At 39.7% G+C, this 16,343-nt stretch overlaps 1 protein-coding gene across 1 annotated transcript in view; it reads right to left on the bottom strand.

Annotated features, from left to right (window-relative positions):
- The window catches only part of HOOK3 (hook microtubule tethering protein 3), a 96,501-nt gene that overhangs the window by 64,286 nt on the left and 15,872 nt on the right, over positions 1-16,343 (bottom strand). Inside the window, exons 3-4 of the mRNA XM_069485030.1 lie at positions 7,606-7,678; positions 4,633-4,683 (exon numbers count right to left, since the gene is read on the bottom strand). Coding sequence (XP_069341131.1) covers positions 4,633-4,683; positions 7,606-7,678 — 124 coding nt within the window. The remainder of the gene's footprint in view (positions 1-4,632; positions 4,684-7,605; positions 7,679-16,343) is intronic.

Genomic DNA, 16,343 nt, shown 5'->3' with positions numbered 1-16,343 from the left:
ACTCCCAAAACAGAGGCAGCAAAATGCCTCTATCTGGAAGCAGCATGGAGGGTTCTTTTATGGGGAAATTGGCACCAAATGAAATAATTTATACACAGACAAATGGGTAGGTGTCTGCCTGATAACCCTACAGTGAAACTTACCACTAAAAAGCACCCGCTCAGATTCCAATCAGCTTTGCACAGAGCTTTACTTGGAAACATCACCAACCAACCAAGGACCATTAAGACATTTGAGGAAAGTTTCCAACATGAAAAACAGACAAAAACAAAGAAACTCCCAGGAAAGCAAAAAATGCAGACAGTGAGTGAAAATAAAATTTTAAAAATCGTACAACTGTGTATGTATACACAGGTGGCAAAACTATAAAGAAAAGCAAGAAAACAATTATTTAAAAACTTGGGATCGAGGTTTTCTAAACTGGATAGGAGGTGAAGAAAGAGGCTGTGACCAGGAAGGCAAACACAGGGCCTTCCAGGGTGGTGGCAATGCTCTGCCCACCCACGTTACACGAATGTTCACTGCAGAATTAATGTTAAATTGCACGTATGCAGATCGTGTGCTTTTCTGAATGTATGTTTATTATATAAGGAAAAAGTAATGGTGCTGGGGAAGAGGGATTGCTAGTTTACACGGGTGGACAAGAAAGGCCTCTATGTTAAGGTAAAAACTGAGCAGAGACCCAGAATGAGGAAGCAAACGACACAGTTACACGGGAGCAGAACACGCCACACACAGGTGACACCAGGCAGTGTCCTGAGGTAGGAGTGTACGGTGAACTCCAAGAACAGCAGGAAGGTCAGTGTGGCTGGGTGAAGGAGCGGCAGAAAACGTGGCGCAGGAGTTGGGGTGGGCGGAGGCAGACCATTCAGGTCCTGGTGAGTCATGTTCTTGAAAACAAACTAAAGTAAATGAATAGAAATATACCACCAACGCAGATTAAATTTAATTTTTCCCTTTGAATAAGAAAGTCAGTCTCCAGAAGGACATATAATAAGTTGCTAACAGTGATGCCCCCTGGGAGGAAACTGGGCAGTGTGGGGTTAAGAAATGAATTAAAAAAAAAAACAAAACTATGATTAATATTTTCAGAGAGGTAAGAGAAAATATTACATTTGTAAAGCAATAATAGGATATAAAATTTCCATTGAGAAAACAAAAAATTCTTCGGAATTAAAAGATATAACAGTAGAAATGAAAAATTCAACAGGCAAGCTAGAAGAAAGGTATGTAATTATCTCAGAAAGTAGAGCAAAAACACAAGAGAGAAAAAAGGACAGGAAAGGTTAGATAATTAAAGGATCAATTCAGGGGTTTTAATAGCTGAATAGGAATTCTAGAAAGAGAACAGAGAAAATAAAGGGAAAGAATTTAAAAAACAAACAAATTATACCTACATATATGAAAATTTCCTAAAACCAAAGGTAGCAGGCATTCAGATTTTAATGGCTTGCTAAGTGCCAAGCACAATAAAACAACACAAAACAACAAAAAACCCCTCCTTACACCAAAGCACACCAGCATGAACACGGAGCTAAAAAGAAGATCCTAAAAGCTTCCAGAAAATGAACAAGCTACCAACAGGGAACGGGAATCCACCGCCAGAGCACAGGAAACCCGAGGACTAGGAAGCAATGATTTCAAGACCCGGAGGAACGATCCCAGCCTAGGATTCCACATCCAGCCCAACCAAAGCCTAAAGGGAGGACGGAGAGTGTTTTCAAATATGCGAAGCCTAAGAAAATTATCTGTCATGTGCTTTTGTGAAGATGCCACTGGAAAATGGGCTCCACCAAAAGAAGAAAGTAAACCAGGAAAGAGAAATATAAAGAATTCAGCAAACAATAAGATAGGAGAAAGACAAAGGAATTCTCAAGATAAGGGTGAAAGGGAATGTCAGAACATGAATTTATTTGTTATCCCAGTTAAAGTGAATAACCTTAAATTCTGCTGCAGAAATACCAATGTAATAGATTAACTGGCAACCCCAGACCCCACTGGGGGTATTTATACAACCCTTGGTGTGTGCATCATGTTACCTTTCTAAAATCTGAAAAACTACGGATTACAAAATGCATCCAGTCTAAAGGATTTGGGATTTGAGACTATGGACCTGCATGTATGTTTTTACGTATATTTCTGTAAAACTGGAATCACGTGGCTCATATCTCTTACTTTTGTATTACTGAAGAATTTGTAGAAATTTTCACAGCTAAATGGCATTTGTTCTATAAATGTTTCATAATTTTCTTATTGTTAGACATTTGGGTTATTTTCAATTTTTGTCCACTATGAAATGATGAGATCGATAGCCTCATAGAATTCTAGAAAACAAATTTCTAGAAACAGAATTACTGTGTCAAAATACATATGCATTTATAAAGCTTTTAAAGACAAAGACAAGTACCTTCATGTAGTTTACAAATAAATAAATGCACAAAGAAATATTTAATTACAAATTATAGTAGGTAGTAAGAAGGAAAAGAACCTTGAGCCAGGAGAGAATAAATGTGTAGCACGGGTTCACTCAGTGGTCATGTAGGCTCAAAATTAGGCAAACACTAACTACGCGCACTAAGTTTTACTCGCATTCCAACTTTCTCGTAACCACGTAGTAATAACATGATTAGGCTCTTACAAGGGCATAAGAAAAGTTCCAAAGGTGCCGCCCCATCATCAGAGGCTGTGTTTCTTTTTACTCTCTGAGCACTATCGGCATGGCAAAGATATGCTACCCAGGGCCCAAAGAATTGCCAAGAATATGCTGGAGTCGGGGCTCGGGGGAGATAAAAGTGACACGGGCAGGTGATCTGATCTGAGCCTCAGGGTGGGGCCGCGGCAGGGACTTCCTCTGGGGGGAGCGCAGCCGGGAGCAGCACACCTGGCTCGGGACAAAACGCGCTGAAGGGGCCCCTCAAACATCACCTTGTCTTTATGCCTTACATTTTCTATTTCTGTTTTCACTGTAAACTTGGTGGAAAATTACCACCTGTATTTTACAAAAGGAGCATGATGCTCAGAACAAAATATTTCTTCATAGCACCCTCAGGAAGTAACAGTAACTTCTCCAGGCCAAAAAAAAAAAGAAAGAAGAAAAAGAAAACATTGTCAAGATGTCAGCCCCAAGTACGGTGGCTCATGCCTATAATCCCAGTGGCTCGAGAGGCTGACACAGGAGGATCGCTTGAAGCTAGGAGTTCAAACAAACCTGGGCAACATACCGAGACTGTCTCTATTTAAAAAAAGAAAGATGCCTAATACTAACCCTATCTTCACACTTATATATCTTAAATATAGTCTTTGGAAATTAACATTTGAATTTTCTTTCAAAATAATATTTACTTGAGAAGATTAGGAACTCACAGTGCTGCGGTGTGCCGGCGCTGTGCGGGGGCTGGGACATAACAGCGACTACATCAGTCTGGCCCTGACCTCGTTTCATGGTTCTAATAATACAGTGGGGTGAAACCACCAAATAAACCAGCAAATAAGGGGACTGCTGAAATGCAAGGATTAAAGGGAATAAACAGGGTGACGGGGCTGAGTGCTGGGGCTGAGGGAGGACGTGGCCCTGGTTGAGACAGCACATGTCACGGAAAGCCTCTCCGAGGAGGTGACAGTAAGTCCAAGCAGGCACGAGCAGGCAATGGCAGAAGCCAAGGGAAGGGCAGTGCGCACGGCACACGGGGCAGAGGCTCAGAGAGGATGAAGGTGGCCGCAGTTGGGGGTGAGCGGGAAAGTGGAGTAATGGGTGGGCAGAGTCACATGGCACCTGGTGGCTCACGGTAAGAAATCTGGGAGTGATTCTCCAGGGAGCAGGACACCACAGAAGATTTTAGGGAGGAGAGTGATATAATCACACTTATAGTTCTAAAAATCATCCTGGCTTTAGAGTGCAGAATAGACTACAGGGGGCAATGGTGAGACTGGGGTCGGCAGTTAGACTTCTGCAACCTAAGCAGGAGTGAAAAACAGCTTGGGCAGGGTGCGGGAACCTAAGCGGTCTTACACAGAAGGATTCTAGGTCTGGGGCTGGAGCCCCAGGTGAATGGTAGGGTCACTGACTGAGATGGAGAAGGTCAGTGTTGTGGTCACACATGTGGGCATAAAAGCAGGTAAGCTTGTAGGGAAAAAACAGTAGGGAAATAACGCAGGTTTCTAGGCAGCGCTGTGTCCATTTGACATCCATGATCATGAAATTTGAAGTGAAACTAGTTAGTTCCACCGCCTGATTTTTCCCCCAGCAGCTGACTTTTCGGCAGCAGATTCAGAGGATAAACTTGAGTTCATGCGCGGCTGGGGCTCCGCCGCGGGATAAAGGAAGTCGGCAGCGGAGCCGACGGTAGTGGCGCACGGATCTAAACTACCTTCACTAGTGAGGGCAGAAAGGAGAGAATTAACAGCACAAAATAAAATTTAACATTTATTAGTGATCATCTACAAACTACCTATAACACAGCGAATAAGGTTATTCATCTATTGACCACCTGACAGATGGCTGTTTGAACCAACATCCTAGAAACTATAAAGTATTATTAATTTTGAAGGCAATTTTTCCTTAACTTGAAACGATTATAAAATTAAAGTATCCTACAGTAACACTTTCAGGCAGAATGAGAAAAAAGTCCTTACCTCATGATTATAATCCAAGATTCCTTTTAAAATTTTCTTTAAGTTGCTTATCTGTTTAAAGAGAGAAAACAACTGGGTAAAAGGCAAACATAGATCAAAACATAGCTTAACACAGAAAATTTGTGAGCCAACTAATCACTCTGCTTAATCAAAAAGTAATTATAAAAAGATAAAATTCAACGGCATATATGAATTATCATCATCATCAAAAAAGGACTATTAACGGCTTTTTTCCTTTTTCTTACCAACAAGGATGAGCTCAATATTAATGGCTTTTGATCCAAGAGGTTTATAAAATACATTATGTTCCCAATTATGTAAAATTTTCAATGTTATGACCACACTGACAACAACTGGAGGGTGACTAAATAAGACTTTTTACAGGTAAAGAAAAAATACGTCATCCTTAATAATGAAAACTTGAGTTCAGTGCTGTTTTCCCTAGGAAAGTAGAGCTGCATCTACATTGAGATTAAGTTCTAAAGTTAAAACATTAAGAAAAATTTATAGTCAAAATTACCCTTGGAAATCTCTTTAAAATAACTCACAAAGTATAATGTCTCCAAGTTCCTCCACTGTCCCAAAAAACCACTACTGTTTCTTTAGTTAAGCACCAAAGTAAATATTTGAGGACATAAGGTTAAAAAAATTACTATTATATGTTGAAACACTAGAGCATCACTCGGCATTGCAAGATACTTGTGCTCTAAGAAACACCCAGAAACGAGAGAGGACGAGGAAGCAACATACGGCTGTCTCCAACATTCACTCCCTCCAGAGTGCAAGTTCACGGGGCACGTTCCCTGGGGTGAAATGACAGGCAAAATCACTGCACTATTTACTGTCAACTGTAATTTTTTTCCTCTTTTTGACCCAACTCATGCAGTTACATCTGTGTTAAGTTAAATGTGTACATGATGTGATTCTGTTGATCATGTGTCAATCCAGCTGACCTGGCCAGCGTGAATACTTGAAGATGTCCTAGAACAGCAGACAGCTGAGCCTGAGGCTATCAAATAAAAGAGCCTTGAATCACAGCAGTGCGATCCAGGAGTTAATTAAAGACATATTTATTTTTAAGGGAGAAAATAAATGGAAAACTTAGTTTTTATTTATTTTTTTAAAAAATCTCATAAAGTATCTTATACTTCTGAAAAATTTTGGAGGCATGGAAATTTTTATTTTATTGTATTTTATTTCCTTTATTCTAGGATGTTAATTTTTTTCACATATATTTTAAATAGACACTGCAGGTATAATTTTTTCATATTTTTTAATATTTGAAATTAGAATGTCTTGAAAATCAATGTGTTCATTTAAAATGGTAGTTTTTTATTCCATCACAAAAAGCTATATATATTATTTTTAATCAGTAGCATCATAAAACTGAAGAAGTATAACAGAGTAAAAGAGAACAGGAATTTCAGTTCTGAATGTCAAGAACAAGATCGATCTTTTTATCCTTGTCCATATTGCTACCACTGTGCTACTCTGACCCTGAAGACAATGGGTGTGGGTGTGTGAGTGTTTGTGTGCGTGTGGGGGGAGGGGATACACACTCCCTCTGCTCAAGCCAGCAAGCAAACACAAAATAATTAGCAGCACCATTTTAAACATTCTTGGATTGTTTTAAACATGTTATAACATTAGAAAGTAATCATTTTAATTGTCTGTTCTTGAAAGATTGTTTAAAAGTTAAAATAGTTCCATTAAACGGTTTGCATTTACTAGCTTAGAAAAAAGAAGGAAACGGATTTTGGCAGACAATACTTAAACACTCAGTAAATACCTTTTTTTTTTTTTTTTTTTATCAAACGTGTTTCTTGGGAGAAATATAAAGACAAACCAAGCTTAGCACATCTTAAGTCTAGGGGCATCACATGCTTAATCATTTGTATTTCTGAGTCTATACTAGTCTATACCAAAAAGAAATGGTCCCAGGGATTTCCAAACTGCCAGTCATGACCATTACTAGGTCATGAAAATCAATTAACACAACAAAATCACAGAGATGGAGAACAAAGGGATTGCAAGGGATCAGAGGTGGTGTGGATGTGGCACCAGGGAGCCATGTGGTGACGAGATAGTTCTGTGTCTTCATGCAGTGGTAGTTACAGGAAGCTACACGTGAGACAGAGCTACACAGAACTGCACACACAAACACCAAAGAGTGCATGTAACACTGGTGAAATCTGAATAAAATGTGGATTGTACCCACATCAGTTCCCCAGTTTTGACACTGTATTATAGTTATGCAAGAAGTTGCTACTGGAAAAATTCGGGAAAAGGTACCTAGAACCTCCCCGTGCACTTTTTTTGCAACTCCCTGTGAATCTATAATTATTTCAAAATATAAAGTTAAATGAAAATATCACTGCATAAAACCAGAGGAAACACCTGTTCAAATATACCTGCACATATATTTTAGGAGGGCAGCAGGCTACAATGTAAACTGTATTTCTTACTGTGGGTTTTGGTCAAAGAAGCTTGAGAAATACCGGAACATAAAAGCTACTGGGAAAGAAATCAAAATGTTTCATTCTCCAAGTGCTCAGGACAGAGTTAATAATGATCAATATTATCTCATTATTAACAAAGCTAGCAACTGACATATGTCCCATGCACTATTCTAGTAGGTCCTATTACAAACCCCACTTTATACATGGGGAAGCCAAGGCACAGAAGGGTCACATCACTGCCCCAGACAGTACATGGGGGAGCTATAACGTGGACACAGCACGCTGACCCCAGAGCCCATGCCCTCAGTCACTGCACTTCACTGACTCACACCATGTCACACCCAGGTGAGCAACTCCAGGTGATCCCCAGTCTTCAATTCTAGGTTATTTCACTATAGGCTAACCAAGTTTCTAAAGCTCACTGGACACACATCAGATTAAAAAAAAAAATCAACAAATATCATACACACACAAATATTTAAAGATTTAACACATGGAAAAAATTAAAAAATACCTTTAGCCTCCAATTATCTCCTACTTCGGTTTTGATTCTGTTTAGCCAATTTTCATCAAAATATGCAGGATCTCTGCAAAATAAGGAAAACTAGTATATTAAGATCATAAAGCTATCAAGCTAATTAAAAAAAAACTGAATCCCATCCCATATCATCACTTAACTGCAACATAAAAATATGTTTGCCACGTATCAGCCACTAAATAACTTAGCACTTGGAACCAGATGCAATTACAGCAGACTTCTCTAAAATTGACTTAACATTAGTATCTCATTAAAAAAAAACCAGACTTTTTAAAAATCAAAAACAAACTAAAAGGTTAAAAGTGGTAACACACAGCTAACACATTTTACAAACAAGTTATAGGCCGAGCGTGGTGGCTCACGCCTGTAATCCCAGCACTCTGGGAGGCCGAGGCGGGCAGATCGCTTGAGGTCAGAAGTTTGAGACCAGCCTGAACAAGAGTGAGACCCCGTCTCTACTAAGAAAATAGAAAGAAATTAGCTGGACAACTAAAAATATAAATATATATAAAAAATTAGCCGGCCATCGTGGCGCATGCCTGTAGTCCCAGCTCCTCGGGAGGCTGAGGCAGGGGGATTGCCTGAGCCCAGGAGTTTGAGGATGCTGTGAGCTAGGCTGACGCCACGACATTCTAGCCCAGGCAACAGAGTAAGACTGTCTAAAAAAAAAAAAAAACAAGTTATAGATGTGTACACTAACCTGGAATTAATTTAATTGTAGATAACACATGAATATCTAAAAGCAGTCAAAATCAGTGATAGGATTTTTAAATAGACGAATATATCAAGAAAGTTAAAATAAAATTATCAGTTAATATAAATCATTGTCCAAGACCACAGAACACCTATGTTTGTCCTGCTCTAACAATTGCTAAGTCCAAAAATCTTTCCATAACACAACTGTCTCTATTCACACACACACAAAAACAGAATGGCAATGACACAGATACGTGTAGGAAAAATCTATATTTCAACTTTTCCTGTAACTCAAACTGATAAAAATATAACCATCACTACTAAATTTTAGTTAAATTAGCTTTAAATGAAGCAAGATGCTCCGTAGAATTTTTAACTTTTATTATTAAAAAAGAAAAATGTGCTTATTTAGGTAATAAGTAAAAACAGTTACAATTAAATTACCTCTACAGAAATCTGCTCAGATTCTTTCTGAAGCCCGTATCACATCACTAGAGAACATATTCACTTTTCTATCTATTTTTAAAAACAAGCTTTATTGCGATATAACTCACAGGTGATACAATTTATCCATTTAAAATAGACAATGCATTTCAGTATATTCATAGAGTTGTACAACCATCACCACAATCTAATCTAATCTAAGAGTAGAGTATTTTCATCTTCCCCCCCCCCAAAAAAAACCCCTGTATCCATTAGCTGTCACTTCCATTTCTCCCTCTCTTCAGTCCCTGGAAACCACCAGTCTACTTTCTGCCTCCATGAATGCGCCTATTTTGGACATTTCACATAAATGAAATTATACTACGTGGTCTTTTGGTTCTGGCTTCTTTCACTTCGCACGTTTTTCAGGTTTATCCACATTGTAGCATGCATCAGCACTCCACTCCTTTTTACAGCCGAATTACATTCTACTTACGATATGCCACATTTTATTTATCCATTTATCACTGATGTACATTTGGGTTTTTTCCACGTTTTGGCTATTAAGAATAATGATGCTTTGAGCATTCCTGTGCCAGTTTTTGTGGGGACATATGTTTCATCTGGGGACATGTCTAGGGATGGCATTGCTGGGTCCCATGATAAATCTATGTTTAACATCTGAAGAGTGCCAAGATTTCCCAAAGTAGCTGCAATCTGCATTCCCACCAGCAATATATGTGGGTTCCAATTTCTCCACAGCCTTGCCAACACTTCTTATCATCTGTCTTTTTAGTTATAGCCATCCTAGTGGATGTGAAGTGGTTCTGATTTGCATTTCTCTACTGGCCAACGATATTAAGCATCTCTTCACGTGCTTATTGGCCATCCATATGTCTGCTTTGGAGAAGTCTATTCAGACTACTTGTCCATTGAAAAACTACACTTTTTATTGAGGTGCAAGAGGTTTTTTGATTTGTTTTAATATTCAGAATACAAGCCCCTCATCAGATATATGATGTGTGACTGTTTTCTCCTAGTCTATGAAGTTGCATTTAATATTTTCACTTTCTTGATGGAACACAAGGTTTTAAATTTTGAAATTCAATTTATCTTGTACTTTTGTATCTAAAAGCCCTTGCCTAATCCAAGGTCATGAAGATTTACGTTTTAAGAGTTTTATATAGTTCTACCTCAAATATTTAGGTCTATAATCCATTTGTACATGGTGTAAGCAAGCTGGCTAACTTAACTGTTTGGCATGTGGATATTCATACCCACCTATTTTTGTTTTAAGCTTAGTGTCTTTAGTTGAGGTTCTTTTGTTATTAAGAGAAACCAGTTTGAGCACACTTGTACGAAAAAGGCAACTTACTTGAAGATCACTGAGGTATGTTATGGTACTAGAAGACAGCTGGGCCTCACAAAGTACTGGAAGAAGAATCTGGACAGTATTCTCTTCCTGACTTCCATCTTTCTTTCTTTCTGTCCACCTACATCATTTTCTCTCTATAGACCAACTTTTTCCTATTTCTCCATACACAATGCTGGAAATGGTTGCAGACATGTGCCAAGTCTTTATCACTTCAGTTCAAGCAATTAAAAAACAGCTATCACTCAGTCCCAATTCTAAATCCCCAGAAAAATCCACACGATCCAGCTGGTCTGTTTTTCATCCCTGGCCCAATTATATGTAGCCAAAAGGATGGGAGGCTGCAAGGAGGACACACACAACTTTGGGGGGAAGAGAGACCACACCTGTTGGGAAAGGGCTGGGTTCTCAGAGGGAGGGACTGCTGTACACTGGGGCAGACATCCCCCGAAAGTGTTCTCTATACTTAAAACCTCTTGGAAAAATAGCTTATCCAAAGAAAAAAAGCAACTGAAGTGAATTCCACTAAAACATTAAAGGATTATTATAAAAATCAATTCACAAGTTAGAAAACATTCACTGTTGTATCTCCTTTGCTGAAACAAAGTCATTGTTAATTTTGATACTTAAATAATTTAAAAAGCTATAATCCAAAAACACACAATCAGAAATCAAGTATTAATCTTTTCAACTAAAAACAACTCACACAGAGGAAAATCTGGAGTCTGGTGCTACGCAGAGCTGAAGACGACCCGAAGTCAAGGGCACGGAACTTACTAGTTGAACGGCAAGTCAGGTTCACGCAGCTAAAAGATACAGTACTTATATTGCACCAGAAAGTCCCTTATTTCTTTAAAAATGATTTAAAATGTTTAAGAAATTATATACACCAAGAACTCCAAGGTTATGGAATACTTCATTTGCAATTTAGAGTAATATAGCTTATGAATAAAATGACTCAGAAAAGTCTACATAAAATGCTTCTAATCAAGTACCATGATACAGTTTGCTTATTCCTTAAAAAATTACCAGATCAAAAACTCAGAATCATATCTGAGCTAGCAAGGGAAGACAAGAAAAAAAGCTGCTACTATCATACACACCACTTATTACACCAGTGATACACGTATTACATCAGTAACATACCTGGCATCAAACCAGGCACTTCACATTCACAAAGTCATTATTATCCTGATGTTACAGTTAAGGAATATCAGACTTAGAAATTAAGTAATTTTCCCAACCAAGTTAATGGGATAATTAAGTGGCAGAGTTGTTAGTACAATCATTTTTGTTAAAAAAGATCAGTAGAATGCAATACATGACTGGTTCTAGCAAAACCACACAAAGGTCCTGTGGCTAATTATCTCCCTACGTTCAGTAAACTCGGTCACACAAGCAGAAAAAGCTCAGCATCACTCGCAACATTCTAGTTCGTTAAGGGCAGGCATTGTTTCATTCACTGCCGTCCTGCCCAACACCTCATGTCGGGGACACAGCAGTTTCTCAGTAAATTGGGTAAAGTAACACTCTCCTATTGCCAAGCTACTACTTAGGCAGAACATAGCAAGAATAGTAGTCTACAACTTTTCTTATGTTCAGTGTAACTTTTCCTAGTAATAAACTTTGACTCCATATGCAGGTACCTAGCCATAACTTCTATTTCTATAAGTAGGTTACAGTTTCAGCAATGTTTTCTAAGGACCCCTTCATTAATGATCTCAGGCTAGAATCAAACAACATAAAGGTAATTTTCTCAAAACTCTTAATGGATGACAGTTCTGCACAGACATGTAAAGAACAACTGATAATCTTACTTCATGAGTAAGAGGCTATCTTTAGCTTCTTACTATGTATTGACTCCTACTAAGAAAAAAAGAAAACATACAAAATCATTTCCTTAAATTTTGCCAGTAACACACTCACTTGTCTGTAACTTATATATTAGTCACAGCCTAAGCTAAAGAAAAAGTCCATTAATCTTGATCCTCAATGTAATTCCAGAAATATATTGTCTTCTTGCAGTCAAACGCCTTCACAGAAACCAAAAAATTAAATTTTATTTCTACTGCTATAATTATTTATGCAAAGTAATTTTCTTAATGAAATGCAAATTAAGATGGGATCCAAAACAAGCGTATTTTGGGTCCATTTCTTAACAGGGCATTTCTATTAGCAAACTTTTAGTATTTTTTACAGATACTTAGGTATGACTATTCTTAATGATGTCTTAATTACCTAAAATAATCATCTTGGTCCTCTGCCATTAAATGTGTATTAAAGAGTTGACTATAATAATTAAATTTCACATCCATAATAACAACAAAAATATAGCAAATTATGCTTAGCCCCTGCTAAGACAAACAATACAGGTACATAAGGGATAGATTCCAAACCAAGGACAGGTACTTCAGTGTGCTATAAAATTAAAAGTATCTACTAATATTTATGAGGCTCTACACCATGGTCTCTGCTTGACCTTCACTGCATCTCCTCTGGTCTCATCTATTCTCCTTCCCCTTCTTGAACTTTGAAAACAAAACTGATGGCACTTAGAGGCACAAATTGTTACTTCTGACCTTACTCTTTCAACCAGCATGTAGTTGTGGTATAGTAAAAAATATCTTTGGTCTGTGTCCCCAGTTCCTGGCATTGATCCCCTAAAACCCTTGGAATTTCCTGAGTGATAGGAATGTCTTTTGTAACTCATACTGAGCCCCTTCCGACCATACCCGAGTTTATGCTAAGGAAGTGATTCACTGTGGGGCCCCTGGACTGCTACAGGATGGGGGCTGGTCTGAGAGGAGCCAGCCAGGAGACCAGAGGCTGGAACTTGCAGCCCACTGAGAAAGGGAGAGACTGGAGATTGAGTTCAATCACATGGGCAGGGATTTCAATGATGCCTACGTAATGAAACCCTAAATAAGCTCTGTAAACAACAGGGTTGGACCAGCTTCCAGGTTGTGAACGCTCAGTGTGCAGGGAGGCTGGTGTGCCCGAGGGCATGGAGCTGTGTGCCACCCCCAGTCCACTCCTCGCCCTACGCGTCTTTTCCAGTGGCTGCTACTGAGCTGCATACTTTTCAATAAGACTGTAACTGTAATTATAGTGCTTTCCTGAGTTCTATGAGTCATTCTAAAAAATTGTCCAACTTGGGGGGGATCATAGGATGCCCCAAATTTGTAGTTGGCTGGGCAGAAGTGTGGGTGAACGGAGGACTCCATTTTCAGGTGGCTGCCCTGTAGGACTAAGGCCCTAACTTCAGCTTGTGGGGTCTGTGCTAACCTAAAAGGAAGAGGTTGAGACACAAAATATAATTTAAAGAGCTTACTTGAACCAAATTGAAGACAGCTGCTCAGAAGACTCAGTCCCAAACAACCTTGTATGCGAGCTCTGTTTGGCCTTTCTTACAGCAGGGTTTTGGTGGTTTTTTTTTTTTTTTTAATTTTTTGTAGAGTCAGGGTCTTGCTATGTTCAACCCAGGGTGGTCTTGAACTCCTGGCCTCAACTGATTCTCCTGCCTTGGCCTCCCAAAGTGCTGGAATTACAGGCGTGAACCACTGTGCAGGGCCCACAAGCAGGTTTTTAAAGGCAAAAAAAAAGAGATAGAGAGTGGGCTGATACAAAGTTGTCTGTCAGAAATTCTCATTGGTTTACATAAATAATATTCATTAGTGATCGGCTGTACATTGTTAAGTTATAGGCTGTGGGATATACTTTCTGGTGTAGCATTATAGCAAGCAGTTTTAAGAGATGAATACATAGCTCAAGGGGGGAGTAGGATGTGATTGCTGTCTCATTTCAATGTCTCTCTGGGCCTGATAATCTAAAAGTTCTCACATTTCTCAGATCAAAGTTCTTTTCTTTTCCCTACTAACTCTACGTAGTGTCAGAATTGAAGAACTTTGCCCTTAACTTGTGCGGCCTGAGCTAACTCAGATAGTGTCAGGACTGAACTACAGGACACCCACTGGTGTCAGGGAAACTGCTGATGGAAAATGAGAGTGGTGAACCCTTCCTGAAGACAAAGGCCAAAAGAAGATAAAGTTGCTTTCTTTTAATTTTAAAGTTAAGTTGTATAATCCCACATTCATTCATTCAACCAACATTTTCTGAACACCTACTACCTTGCAGGACAAGGGGATGGGAGAGTCAGGGAGGTGGCAATATTAGCAGGGTGGACTATACTGAGACACTGACGAATGTCAGTACAGGCTGGAAGGGGGGGAAGAAGAGGGGGAGGTGAACAGCCGCTGGAGAGGCAGAGGCAAAGGCCATGCACAAGCCGCAACGCAGGAGACACCTGACGTGCTTGAGAAGGAGCAAGGAGCCACTGCCGCACAGAGCACTAGGTCACGAGGTCGGAGTGGTGACAAGGGGTCCTGAGCACTTAGAATCTTATACACTACTGTCAGCACTCTGGCTCCTACCTTGGGTGAAATGGGACAGCAATGTAGGGTTCTAAGCAGCAAATCTGATTTACTAAAGAATCACTCCAGTATCCTGGGAGCCAAATTTAAAAAGTGTCACAAGGAGGTAAACAGGATGAATGTTATCAAATGATGCTGGCAGGTTAAGAGGAGCACTGAGAATGGGCCACTAGCAATATTTAGATCATTGGTAGCCCTGACAAGTGCAGTTTTAATATAACGGTGGGAACAAAAGCCTGATTGAAATGAATTTAAGAAAGCAGGAGAAGAATCCAGACAATTGAGTATAGACTATTCTTCAAAGGAGTTTTGCTCCAAAGGGGAGGAGAAATGGAATCATGACAGAGAGATGTAAGATCAAGAGAAACATTTTTAAAGAAGGGAAAATTGACGGTGTAGGAAAGAGTGGAGAATTGGTAAAGTGAAGGTCCTGAGTAGGTGAGAGGCAGTGGGATCCAGTACACAAAAGGCAGGGACTGGCTTGAAGATGGGACCCTCTCCCAAATCCTACAGCTCATATGTGGTCACAGGAAGCAAACAGATGCTGCCAGGTGGGTAAACACAGCCATGGGATTCTATGGAAATGTTCTTTTACAGGTGTCTGTTCCAACTTTCTTAGAAGTAAGATGTATCCTACTTGTAAGGGGACAGAGGAGAGACAGAGAAGAGAGGAGGTACTGGAGGCTGAGGAGAGAGATGAGACAGTCATCCAGAAGAGTGGGAGTGAAAGAACTCAGGAAATACGGTGTGATGCTGGATTCCACGAGGTAACACCTGGGGTTTCCTGGTAAGAAATTAAAGACGAGACCCATCAGCATGTTTGTGTGTTTTTCCAGCCAGGCTCAGCTGCACTGGTGAGAAACAGAACAGGCCAGACATTAGAGTTAATCAGAGCTGTGGGTTTGTCAAACAATTGCAAAGAAGTATGAGAAGACCTAAAAATGTGGGTGTGATTATGGGTACAAGGGAGCGACTATGATTGACCTGGAATCTCAGCTGAATAAGAGGAGAGAGAGAGAGAGAGAGCGCAGCGTGAAGGTGAAGGCCGTGCTGAGATCCACTGGTACCAGAGAACTGAAGAATTACTGGGGTCTCGGTACTAGAAAGTAGTGATCGGACAGTGGTAAATGGAAAACTGAGATTATGAAGGGATTATGTATTGCTGGTAATCAAGAGGTACAGGGCGTAACCACGGGAGTGAGTGGATGAAGCTGGGTGGAAGATGTGATTAATTGAAAAGAGTTCCAAGAAACTGATAGGCAAGGACACAGAGGATCATAAAGGTACATATTCAAATCACCAAGAATCTGGACAAGAGTGGCAGTGAGCCAGGATTCCAGCTGTTGGGAAATGGCAGGGAATTATACCAACAACGAAGGGTAGTGGATGATGTCATAGATGCAAAATTACAGGGCTTTTGGGACAATGAAGGAAAGTGGCCCGGAAGCAGTGTAAGGAGTGCCCTGCTGGCATGAGTGGCACACGAAGCCTGTGGCATCTAATAATCTATAGTGACAGAAAGCAGATCAGTGGCTGCCTGAGGACGAGAAACGGTTATCAGGAAAGAAGGGATTACCAAGGGGCATGAGGACACTTGGCAGTGATGGATATATTCGTTTTCTAGATTGTGGGGATAGTTTCACAAACATATACACAGGTCAAAATTTCTCCAATTATAGTATACTTTAAAATGTGTCATTTATTGTGTATTCACCTCAATAAAGCTACAACAAAAGGGGAGGGTGTCTAAAAAGTAATAAGCCACCAAGCCGAGAGAAGACATGGAGGAGCCT

Source organism: Eulemur rufifrons, chromosome 12 (assembly GCF_041146395.1).
Source record: "Eulemur rufifrons isolate Redbay chromosome 12, OSU_ERuf_1, whole genome shotgun sequence".
Taxonomy (NCBI): Eukaryota; Metazoa; Chordata; class Mammalia; order Primates; family Lemuridae; genus Eulemur; species Eulemur rufifrons.
Note: the sequence above shows the minus strand (reverse complement) of the source record. Positions and strands in the feature narration are given on the sequence as shown.